Genomic DNA, 13,313 nt, shown 5'->3' with positions numbered 1-13,313 from the left:
CTTACTAGCTGTCTGAACCTAAGCAAGTCATTTAATTCTGTTTGCCTCAGTTTCCTCCTCTGTAAAACGAGCTGGAGAAGGAAATGGCAAATTTCTCTAGTATCTTTGCTAAGAAAACCCCAAATGGGGTCATGGAAAGTCAGACAGTACTGAAAATGAAACAAGAAGGACATTGAAAGAGGTAAGTAGTCATATATAGGAATTTAGAAAATAATTTTGGATAAAAAAGCAGAATTAAAAAAAATAATGATATGATTAAAGTAACATTGAAGGAAGATTAATCTGGCTACAATACATACATTTTAGAGACAATATTTAGGCAGTCCAAAGAATATTTCAGAAACTTATGTATGAGATTATTGAGGCCTACATTAGGGTGACAGCAATGGAAATATAAAATAAGGGCCAGTTATAAGAAATATTTTGGAGGAAGAATAGGCAAAGGTAATTAACTTGATATGAAGTAATAAAGGAGGAAAAGTCAAAAATGACTTCAAGGAAGGGGAAAACATGGAATATTATTCTCATCTTCAAGCACTCTAACAATTACTATAGGGATTGGAAAAGAAGGCTTCTGGAATTCTACAGCTGATGGATGGGAGCTGGAGTGAGTGACTGTTTGGACAGCAAGGGATTGTGGGAAGAACTGTTAGCTAGGAAGGATTCTGGGGAGCCTGAAGGTCTTTGGGTGCCAGGACAGAAAGTAGATGAGTTAAGTTCTGTGTGACTGAAGGGACTCCTAAAGTCACAAGAGAAGACTCATATTTCCAACCTTTTAATTTCTGAAGCTGTCTCTCCAAAGAAATCCATTCTCCACCCTTTACCAAGAATTGTAGACCCAGAAGAGGTGTTGGCCAAGGACTTTCTCAAAACACAGAGTCCAGACCTCCTGTTTCTTCTTGGTCTCTCCTAGCCTTCCCTGAACTGTGTTCAAGATCCAATCCTTTTAAATAGTCTAATAGTATAGATTGCAAGAAGGACAGGCAGTTGGTTAAAGGGGAAGAAGCATTTGTGGACACTGGCAAAGGCCCCTTGAACCAGCAACTGTGTATACAACCTGTTAGGGCTATCTCCTCCCACTCTCCTTCAACCCATTCACCCTATCCCTTCCATAAATCTTTAGTTATAAGTCAGATTTGGGGTTTGGCCTATCTCTATAACAGGAAGGTGGTTAGGTAAATTTGGGATAGGGCTCAAATTTTGAGTCCAGTCCCTTTCTGTGGCAAAATCAGACTTGGTCTGCCACACATTCTCCATTAAGGAAGGTAAATTAGAATCCTCTCTCAGAAGTTGCTGACAGGAGAACTGACATCTCTTCCCCTCAGCTCAGCTCTCATAGGAAACTCAAGGGATATAATCTGTTAAATATCCCTTGAGAAAGGAGGGAGAGAAAGTCATCTATCTTTCTTTCTGAAGGTTATCTAAACCCCTGCTCCAGTTCACCCTAAAGAGGAAGAGATCCTACCATCTTCCCTCCATCAACAGGGTTTATCCTAACCCCCATATTCCCTGATCACCTAATTTTCTCAACTTCTCCACTGGTATTACATCTTAACCAGTGAGACAAACCAACCAACCCCTTCATTATAAAAAGAAGTAAGCCCTATTCATATCTAAAAATGTTTGGCTTAGCAGTGTCTTACCTTGTGGTACGTCAGCATGCCGAGTCAGGATAGTAACAAATTGATTTTCTCCATTTACCAATAGAATCTGACCTTCTTCACAGCCCACATATATTTCATTTGCTGCATTCCAACAGTGTACAGTAGGATGAAGAAGGGGATGCATATCATCTTTAGGCTTTAATAAAAACATTTTTTAAATTTCTGTTAAAGACTACTGAATATATTTGAGATTTGCAAACAAATCTATACCTAGGAATTTCTACACATAGAAAAGTAAGGATGGTAATAATATACTACCAGGATTTCATGAGCTCTATTCTGCTGAAGGACTGACCACTGCTAGGGAGACAGTAGACAGGAAGCAGAAGGGACCTGAGATTAAGCCACTAGAGGAAGAGAGTACATTATTATAAATATTGCCAAGGCATTCACCTATGGTAAAGTTGCTTAAAGTAAGGGAGTAAGTATGTACACAAAATGTTGTCATTGCCTTCTCAATTTCAGTTCCTTGGGAGAAAACTCTTCTTATCACACACTAGTTATGTTTCTTTTTATAATTACATTTCAAAAATCATTAGAGTCTTTTCTCCTTCAAATTTTTTTCATTTGACCTATCCCTGTTTGTTCATATCACCTAAATCTTACTTAATCATTGCTAATTCTGTTTTCCCTAGATTTATTTCGTTAGGAGGAAAAAAAGGATCTGCTTATAAAAATAATCAAGAGCTCCTCTTTTGCTGAATCTATTCAGTTCAAATGTACCATCAAATATAAGAAAATTATGTGATGCAGTCATCACATAATTATTATGGCTGTAGTCATCATTTTGTTTTTATCTTTTCTTTCTTTTTTCATAGCCATTTGTTCCATGTGTTGTCATGGAGATAAAATCCTACTAAATTCTATTCTGAAGTTGTATTATGCTAAATTGAAACAGAGAATAGATCAAAAGATGCTAATGGCCATTATAACCTGGTTAATGTTTTGTTTTATTCTCATCCTATAAAAATCTCAAAGAAGTATGTACAGATCCTATAGTCATGCACTTAGTAAAACATTCAGGTATTTGTGATATCAACAACATATTTTAGGTTTCAGGATTTCATCCATGCACCCACTGTCTTTAGACATAAAACATGAGAGAAAAATTCTTTCCTTTGTCACAGATAGATATTAGGTAATAACAGCATGACAAAGTAGATAGTACAATACCTTGTAAGTTAGGGCTTATGAATTCCAGTCCTAACTGTGCCACTAGTTAAATATATGATCTTGAGCAAATCATTTTGCCTCCCTAATTTTACATTTCTAAATCTATAAAATGAGGTAAGAATTCATTATCTCTAAGGTCTGTAGGGGATAAAGTTTTTAGGGGTTATTGACTGAATATATTATACTAGTGGTCATCAGGGATTAATTCAATCCCAAGAAAATGCTCAAGTCAGTTTGTGATTTTTATGGTGGTATAATTACAATAGAGGGAAGAAATTAAGAAGAGAGAGAAAAGGGTATAAGTTTTTCTCCAGCCTAGCCTAAGCCAAGGGAAGTTCAGAGAACTCATCCACGAGGCCTCCTCAGAAGATTAAAACTAGAGGACTTCCGGTTAAGATGGCGGCTTAGAGAAAGCTAAAGCTCAGATCTCCGGAAAACCCTTCCCGACCGATCTCAAACCAAAAGCTCCTAAGGCGCCGAAATTCAAAACGATCAACAGCACAGACCCTGGGAACCCTCCTCCTGGACCTGGACCCGGTTCAAAAGGTACGGCTCCCCTTAAAAGCCAGAACCCGAGATCACTTGGACCTCAGGGGTAGGAGCGCAGAGTCCAAGGCTCCCGGAAGCCGTAGCCCGGCCGAGCTCAGAGAGCAGGGTCCTCGGAACAACCCTCAGGGCCTTCTACCCAAACAGTCCCGGTGAAAGTTACTGCCTGGGGCTTCCGCTGCAGAGAGCTGGTCGAAACAACAGCAACCCTCAGGGCGGGCAAGACAGCCTCACGGGCTGGATCCTGCTATCCAAGTCTCAGTGAAAGTCCTTGCCCTAGAGCTTGGGAAAGCTGCAGCCCATCCCCCTGCAGGCCGACGAAACAGCCTCACGGCCAGCGATTCTGAAGGCAACTTCCTGAAAGCGAGCTGGGGGGAGAGTGTGGCCTCGTGGTCTGACCCTTCCATTCCAGTTCCAGTGAGGCATATTCAGTTTAACCCAGGGAAAGCTCATAGAAGGGACAATCTGCCCCGGACTAAAGCCTCTGATCACCAGACAGAGATAAGAAAAGCTAATCCTCCACATTCAGAGATGGCAGCAAACTCCACAGAAGCACAGAAGCCCCAAAATACCAAGAAAAATAAGAAGAAAGGGGCGACTTTGGACACATTCTATGGAGCCAAAATACAAAATACAGAGCAGATAGAAGAAGATATACAAGAAAATTCTCCAAAATCTTCCAAAGGAAATAGAAACTCTCTACAAACCCATGAAGAATTTGAATCAGAAATGACCAAAAATTTGGAAGCCCTCTGGGAGGAAAAGTGGGAAATAATGCAAAAGAAATTCATGCATCTACAAAACCAGTTTGACCAAACTGTAAAAGAAAACCAGGCTTTAAAGCAAGAACTAATAAAGCAAAGCCAAAACACCAAGAAATTAGAAGAGAACATAAAATATCTCACCGACAAGGTGATAGATCTGGAAAATAGAGGGAGAAGAGAAAATTTAAGAATAATTGGACTCCCAGAAAAGCCAGAAATAAACACCAAACTGGACATGGTGATACAAGATATAATCAAAGAAAATTGCCCAGAGATTCTAGAACAAGGGGGCAATACAGCCACTGACAGAGCTCACAGAACACCTTCTAGACTAAACCCCCAAAAGACAACTCCCAGGAATGTAATTGCCAAATTCCAAAGCTATCAAACAAAAGAAAAAATCCTACAGGAAGCCAGAAAAAGACAATTTAGATATAAAGGAATGCCAATCAGGGTCACCCAAGACCTTGCAAGTTCTACTCTGAATGATCGTAAGGCATGGAACATGATCTTCAGAAAGGCAAGAGAGCTGGGCCTCCAACCAAGAATCAGCTACCCAGCAAAACTGACTATATACTTCCAAGGGAAAGTATGGGCATTCAACAAAATAGAAGACTTCCAACTTTTTGCAAAGAAAAGACCAGAGCTCTGTGGAAAGTTTGATACCGAAAATCAAAGAGCAAGGAATACCTGAAAAGGTAAATATTAAGGAAAGGGGAAAAATGTTATCTTCTTCTTTTACTCAAACTCTCTTCTATAAGGACTACATTTATATCAATCTATGTATGCTAATATGTGGGGAAAATGTAATGTATAAATAGGGGGTAAAGAAAGACCAAATAGAATAATCGTTCTCACACAAAGATTCACATGGGAAGGGGAGGGGAAGAAAACTCATATAAGAAGGAGAGGAAGGGGGGGGGGGGTTACGTAAACCTCAATCTCAGGGAAATCAACTCTGAGAGGGAAAAACATCCAGATCCATTGGGATCTTGAATTCTATCTTACCCAACAAGGGTAAGGAGAAGGGAAAACCAAGGGGGGGGGAGGGGGAGAGGGAGAACAAAAAGGGAGGGAAAGAGAGGGGGGAGGGGGAGGGAAGAAAAAGGGAGGGACTAAAAAGGGAAACATCAAGGGAGGGGACAAGGGGCACTGATTTAAAGTAAATCACTGGACTAAAAGGTAGAGCCGAAGAAGAAAAGGTTAGAATTAGGGAAGGCAATCAAAATGCCAGGGAGTCCACAAATGACAATCATAACTTTGAATGTGAATGGGATGAACTCACCCATAAAACGTAGACGAATAGCAGAATGGATTAGAATCCAAAACCCTACCATATGTTGTCTTCAAGAAACACACATGAGGCGGGTTGACACCCACAAGGTCAGAATTAAAGGATGGAGTAAGACCTTCTGGGCCTCAACTGATAGAAAGAAGGCAGGAGTGGTAATCATGATATCTGATAAAGCCAATGCAAAAATAGACCTGATCAAAAGGGATAGGGAAGGTAATTATATCTTGTTAAAAGGGACTCTAGACAACGAGGAAATATCATTAATCAACATGTATGCACCAAATAATATAGCACCCAAATTTCTAATGGAGAAACTAGGAGAATTGAAGGAAGAAATAGACAATAAAACCATACTAGTGGGAGACTTAAACCAACCACTATCAAATTTAGATAAATCAAATCAAAAAATAAATAAGAAAGAGGTAAAAGAAGTGAATGAAATCTTAGAAAAATTAGAATTAATAGACATATGGAGAAAAATAAATAGGGATAAAAAGGAATACACCTTCTTCTCAGCACCACATGGCACATTCACAAAAATTGACCATACATTAGGTCACAGAAACATAGCACACAAATGCAGAAAAGCAGAAATAATGAATGCAGCCTTCTCAGATCACAAGGCAATAAAAATAATGATTAGTAATGGTACATGGAAAACCAAATCTAAAACCAATTGGAAATTAAACAATATGATACTCCAAAACCGTTTAGTTAAAGAAGAAATCATAGAAACAATTAATAATTTCATCAAGGAAAATGACAATGGCGAAACATCCTTTCAAACCTTTTGGGATGCAGCCAAAGCGGTAATCAGAGGCAAATTCATATCCCTGAAAGCTTATATTAACAAACAAGGGAGAGCAGAGATCAATCAATTGGAAATGCAATTGAAAAAACTCGAAAGCGATCAAATTAAAAACCCCCAGCAGAACACCAAATTAGAAATCCTAAAAATTAAGGGAGAAATTAATAAAATCGAAAGTGATAGAACTATTGATTTAATAAATAAGACAAGAAGCTGGTACTTTGAAAAAACAAACAAAATAGACAAAGTATTGGTCAATCTAATTAAAAAAAGGAAGGAAGAAAAGCAAATTCACAGCATTAAAGATGAAAAGGGGGACAGCACCTCCAATGAGGAGGAAATTAAGGCAATCATTAGAAATTACTTTGCCCAATTATATGGCAATAAATACACCAATTTAGGAGAAATGGATGAATATATACAAAAATACAAACTGCCTAGACTAACAGAAGAGGAAATAGAATTCTTAAATAATCCCATATCAGAAATTGAAATCCATCAAGCCATCAAAGAACTTCCTAAGAAAAAATCCCCAGGGCCTGATGGATTCACCTGTGAATTCTATCAAACATTCAGAGAACAGTTAATCCCAATACTATACAAACTATTTGACATAATAAGCAAAGAGGGAGTTCTACCAAACTCCTTTTACGACACAAACATGGTACTGATTCCAAAACCAGGCAGGTCAAAAACAGAGAAAGAAAACTATAGGCCAATCTCCCTAATGAATATAGATGCAAAAATCTTAAATAGGATACTAGCAAAAAGACTCCAGCAAGTGATCAGAAGGATCATTCACCATGATCAAGTAGGATTCATACCAGGGATGCAGGGCTGGTTCAACATTAGGAAAACCATCCACATAATTGACCACATCAACAAGCAAACTAGCAAGAACCACATGATTATCTCAATAGATGCAGAAAAAGCCTTTGATAAAATACAACACCCATTCCTATTAAAAACACTAGAAAGCATAGGAATAGAAGGGTCATTCCTAAAAATAATAAACAGTATATATCTAAAACCAACAGCTAATATCATCTGCAATGGGGATAAACTAGATGCATTCCCAATAAGATCAGGAGTGAAACAAGGATGCCCATTATCACCTCTACTATTTGACATTGTACTAGAAACACTAGCAGTAGCAATTAGAGAAGATAAAGGAATTGAAGGCATCAAAATAGGCAAGGAGGAGACCAAGTTATCACTCTTTGCGGATGACATGATGGTCTACTTAAAGAATCCTAGAGATTCAACCAAAAAGCTAATTGAAATAATCAACAACTTTAGCAAAGTTGCAGGATACAAAATAAACCCACATAAATCATCAGCTTTTCTATATATCTCCAACACAGCTCAGCAGCAAGAACTAGAAAGAGAAATCCCATTCAAAATCACCTTAGACAAAATAAAATACCTAGGAATCTATCTCCCAAGACAAACACAGGAACTATATGAACACAACTACAAAACACTCGCCACACAACTAAAACTAGACCTGAACAAATGGAAAAACATTAACTGCTCATGGATAGGACGAGCCAATATAATAAAAATGACCATCCTACCCAAACTTATTTATCTATTTAGTGCCATACCCATTGAACTACCAAAATACTTCTTCACTGATTTAGAAAAAACCATAACAAAGTTCATTTGGAAGAACAAAAGATCAAGGATATCCAGGGAAATAATGAAAAAAAAACACATACGATGGGGGCCTTGCAGTCCCTGACCTAAAACTATATTACAAAGCAGCAGTCATCAAAACAATTTGGTACTGGCTAAGAAACAGAAAGGAAGATCAGTGGAATAGACTGGGGGAAAGCGACCTCAGCAAGACAATATACGATAAACCCAAAGATCCCAGCTTTTGGGACAAAAATCCACTATTCGATAAAAACTGCTGGGAAAATTGGAAGACAGTGTGGGAGAGACTAGGAATAGATCAACACCTCACACCCTACACCAAGATAAATTCAAAATGGGTGAGTGAATTAAACATAAAGAAGGAAACCATAAGTAAATTGGGTAAACACAGAATAGTATACATGTCAGACCTTTGGGAGGGGAAAGGCTTTAAAACCAAGCAAGATATAGAAAGAATCACAAAATGTAAAATAAATAATTTTGACTACATCAAACTAAAAAGCTTTTGTACAAACAAAACCAATATAACTAAAATCAGAAGGGAAACAACAAATTGGGAAAAAATCTTCATAGAAACCTCTGACAAAGGTTTAATTACTCATATTTATAATGAGCTAAATCAATTGTACAAAAAATCAAGCCATTCTCCAATTGATAAATGGGCAAGGGAAATGGATAGGCAGTTCTCAGATAAAGAAATCAAAACTATTAATAAGCACATGAAAAAGTGCTCTACATCTCTTATAATCAGAGAGATGCAAATCAAAACAACTCTGAGGTATCACCTCACACCTAGCAGATTGGCTAACATTACAGCAAAGGAAAGTAATGAATGCTGGAGGGGATGTGGCAAAGTAGGGACATTAATTCATTGCTGGTGGAGTTGTGAATTGATCCAACCATTCTGGAGGGCAATTTGGAACTATGCCCAAAGGGCGACAAAAGAATATCTACCCTTTGACCCAGCCATAGCACTGCTGGGTCTGTATCCCAAAGAGATAATGGACACAAAGACTTGTACAAAAATATTCATAGCTGCGCTCTTTGTGGTGGCCCAAAACTGGAAAACGAGGGGATGCCCATCAATTGGGGAATGGCTGAACAAATTGTGGTATATGTTGGTGATGGAATACTATTGTGCTAAAAGGAATAATAAAGTGGAGAAGTTCCATGGAGACTGGAACAACCTCCAGGAAGTGATGCAGAGCGAGAGGAGCAGAACCAGGAGAACATTGTACACAGAGACTAATACACTGTGGTATAATCGAACGTAATGGACTTTTCCATTAGTGGCGGTGTAATGTCCCTGAACAACTTGCAGGGATCCAGGAGAAAAAAACACCATTCATAAGCAAAGGATAAACTATGGGAGTGGAAACACCGAGAAAAAGCAACTGCCTGAATACAGAGTTTGAGGGGACATGACAGAGTATAGACTCTAAATGAACACTCTAATGCAAATACTATCAACAAAGCAATGGGTTCAAATCAAGAAAACATCTAATGCCCAGTGGACTTACGCGTCGGCTATGGGGGGTGGGGGGGGAGGAAAAGAAAATGATCTATGTCTTTAACGAATAATGCTTGGAAATGATCAAATAAAATATATTTAAAAAAAAAAAGAAGATTAAAACTAGCTCGGCTTCCAGGCACAAGGTCTACTCTGAGATGAGGGGCCTCCTAAGAGGATAGTGCTTTAGGAGATAAAGGAAAGGTGGAATCAGCCTAACCACTCACCCAGATCGCTTAGGGAAGATGCTTCACCTAACACACACTACAGAGCTTCTCCCAGTCATCTCACTGACCAGCTGCAACTGCCAAGATGCTCAGCACATTGCCACGAGCCACATGAGCCTGAGAGAGAGCCACTTCTCCGCAAGAGAGTGGAAGGAGAGAGGAAGTGACACGAAATATGTAGACCGTTCTTTACATCACTTCCTGCGTCTAACATGTACCAATGGTAGCTTAAGCTTAATTTAGGACAGCCCAGGAGGTCTGTCAGTTGTTTCTTATTTGTCACTTGTTAACACATGTCTGTGATAGGCCATCCTCCTCAACACTTAATTCTTAAGTAGGGGTGTATACATTCCTGGTTGCTAGGATTTTAAAGACTAATCAGGGTGGAGAAAATCTAAAATTCACAGGTCTCTTGGTTTTTAATGCCACCCTAGTGCAAAAACTAACAACATGGAAATGGGTCTTGATCAATGACACATGTAAAACCCAGTGGAATTGCTCATTGGTTACAGGAGGGCGGTGAGAGGAAGGGAGGGAAAGAACATGATTCATGTAACTATGGAAAAATATTCTAAATTAATTAAATAAATAAACTTAAAAAATTTTTAGAGTTTACAAATTGCGACTACTTCTCTCTATCATGGCTAAATAAATCAGTTTTTGTTGTCAGTCAGATCTTTTATGAGTATTTCATTCTGTTCCAAAATCAAACTTAAACTATTAAAGAATTGGCCAAAGTCATGTGTTTCTTACAATATTATTTTAATATTTCTCTAAAAATAAAATAACTTAATTTTGTCATTAATAACATATTTTAAGCCAAAAATGTGTTTGTGAAATATTGAACAAAAAATGGCTTTCTTGTCAAAAATGGCTAAGAAGTTCAAAAGGAACCACATTCCTCATATACCTCTTAAAAAATGAGAAATAGAAATACCAGAGAAGATCGATAACCAAAGAATAGTATTAAAATCAACTGAAATAGGAAATGAACAAAGTAATAATATAATTTTCTTAAACCTCTCATTTTGTACTTTGACTAGTATGAGGTAATTTAAACTATGAGGTAATTTAAACATCTAAAATACCAGAAGCAATGGGAGAAGAAAGAACAAAAATATTCTCAGAAATGTTCTCAAATATATGGATAAAGGTCACATTTGACAAAATGATGAAAGAATGAACACTGGTAAGAAAATTATAAAGCTCCCAAAAAGAACTCCTTATAAAAAAGTGCAAAGATTCAGTGGAAGAAATTGATAGAATTAATAGATTCCAAAAAAGAGGGGGGGTGATAATTTTTAAATTACTAAAAGAAAACACAAAAGTAACAATGGAATCAATCAACAAAATACATTGTTATAGTATAAACCATATTTGCATATAATAATGCTCATCTCAAAAAAAACCCAAACTTATGTCACTGAAATATATACAAAATTGGAAAACATACACATTCAAAAGATAAACCTAAATGATTGGCCTGAATATAGCAATCTCAGGAATTGTGACTTTCCAAAACTTTTAGAAAAACAAAAGAATTCAAATAATTTTAGAAAATTCCAGAAAATCATCAAAGGAAAAATTGCACAATTACTGAAAACAAGTAAAAATATAAAAATAAAAGTAATCCTCAGGATTCTATCAGAAATAATGCAAGATTCAACACTCAGACATATTTTAATTAAATTATAGCTATAAGGGAAAAAAATGCTACAAAATGGCAGAAAAGAGGTGCACAGATACACCTGATCTCTACCAAATTACTTTCTAAACAACTCTGATATATGCCTCAAAAAACCAGTTCTGAAGCACCATAGCCCACAAAAAGATGAGATAAAATAATTTTTTAGTTCAAACAACTTAGAAGGTCAGCATGAAAGATCTATAGCACCCGGATAGAAGTGGAATGCAAAGCAGCATGTCAAGGCAAGCCCCACCAAAGCAACAGGCCTTGGGAGTGGCTGAATAAGCAGCAAAGGCTTTTGAAGCTCTTAGCCGCAGATAGTAGCTTTGCTGACTCTGGATGCAAGACTCTTGTCATATTGTTCATATGCAGATCCAGATCACAGTGCTGGGTCATGATCTCAGGGTAAGAGAAACATTAGCACACACCAGCACTTATGGTTATAAGAGAACAGGGGATCCAGGTCAGAGTTCCAAGGTTGAAAAGAGTGTTTATGGTTGTTCACAGACCAGTATATAGGGTAGGAGAGTATTAAACACACCTCTCCTTATATCATACTGTGCGAGATGAAACATGTGCATTATTCCCCAATATACATTAATATTAGTAATTATAGATTGGCAACTTCCTATAGAAAAATAGTGAAGTTAGGTGCCCACTAGGAGATACCAATCTCTCCTTGTGAAGAGTAGAAGAAACCCTTTCCCAAGCAGCTTTATACATATTAATATACTCTTTTTCAAATGTGGCTAAGCGACTAGCTCCCCTTTTTTCTTCTATTCCCATAGGAAGAAGTTTAGGGGTAACCTAATTCCTATGAAAGAAATATCAAAACTTACAAGTTATAATTTTGACTACATGACTCAACTAAAAACTGAAAAACCTAAGGAATATTCCCATATGCTTAGAAATGTCAGACATGCTGGGAAAGGATTGAGAAGGATAGAAGAAGGAGGGTAGAATAAGATACAGATGATGGGAAAGAAGAGATAGCAGTGTGTTGGATCCCTATAAAATCTGAGCAAACCTAGGCATCCATGCACACTGTTTATGGGACTGCAGACTGTGGAGCCTCTCTCTCTGTCTCTCTCTCTGTCTGTCTGTCTCTCTCTCTATCCCTGTCTCTGTCTCTGTCTCTCTGTCTCTGTCTCTCGTATTCTTTCAACCTTAACCTCCTCCCCCACCTCAGAACATTGTCTAAAATTTAGACTCTAAATCCAAGCAATGTTCCTCACGCTATGCCCCACCCCCTTGCATAAAGCCACATGAACTCTGCCAGCATCAAGTCTCCTGTCTGCTCATTAGAGTGACTTGGGAGGGGTATGAGCCAATCCCCCAGAATTTCACTCCACACAGATGGGGGCTTCTGAGACTCTAGAATGATAGAAGTGCCTCCGTTTACCCATTTGGGCAAATCTGAGTCCTTCTGTGTGCTTCTAAAATAACCCCATTTTGAGCAAAAGAGCAGACAGAGAATTGACAGCTGCAAGAGAAAAGATCTGGGCCAACACCTCTATCCTAGAGATGATTCATTTTGCTTGAGTAAGAACAACAAACTCTAAGCTTGTGTGTGAATGGGCATGGCTTGAATAGCTGACTAGCAGAGTCCAGGAGGCTTTTTAAGACCAAGCAAAGTGATTGGGAATACTTATTTATCATGATTCTGTATCTCCATGAGTGGGGAACAGCTGAGAGCGGAACAAAGCCCTTGTTTGTTTGTGTGGAGCTTCAGAGAAAGAGACAATACATGAAAAAAGGAATTTCTAATTAGGGAAGTTTGAAGATAAAAATGGAATGCTAAATATAGGTGAGAGAAGGTCCTGAAAAGTTAGGTGGGTGGGATAAGGGAATAAGTTGTGCTTCCAAAGGGGAAAATCCTTCAGCTTCAAATATCAGGTAGAAGGATTCAGCAAGTCTGAGCTAGGGATCTTGTCAGAGGCCTGTGTATGATCAGGTTGAAGGGCAGTTTTCAGGGTGGAAA

General features: G+C 38.1%; 1 protein-coding gene across 5 annotated transcripts in view; it reads right to left on the bottom strand.

The window, feature by feature from the left end:
- LOC100619090 (cilia- and flagella-associated protein 43-like) overlaps positions 1 to 13,313 on the bottom strand; it is a 273,713-nt gene that overhangs the window by 229,113 nt on the left and 31,287 nt on the right. For all 5 annotated transcript variants that reach the window (XM_056804363.1, XM_056804374.1, XM_056804366.1 and 2 more), the window contains exon 6: positions 1,644 to 1,800. In XM_056804363.1, the coding sequence (XP_056660341.1) occupies positions 1,644 to 1,800 (157 nt within the window). The remainder of the gene's footprint in view (positions 1 to 1,643; positions 1,801 to 13,313) is intronic.

The sequence above is a fragment of the Monodelphis domestica genome, chromosome 1, assembly GCF_027887165.1.
Source record: "Monodelphis domestica isolate mMonDom1 chromosome 1, mMonDom1.pri, whole genome shotgun sequence".
In the NCBI taxonomy this organism is placed as follows: Eukaryota; Metazoa; Chordata; class Mammalia; order Didelphimorphia; family Didelphidae; genus Monodelphis; species Monodelphis domestica.
This window is presented reverse-complemented; position numbering and strand designations above follow the sequence as displayed.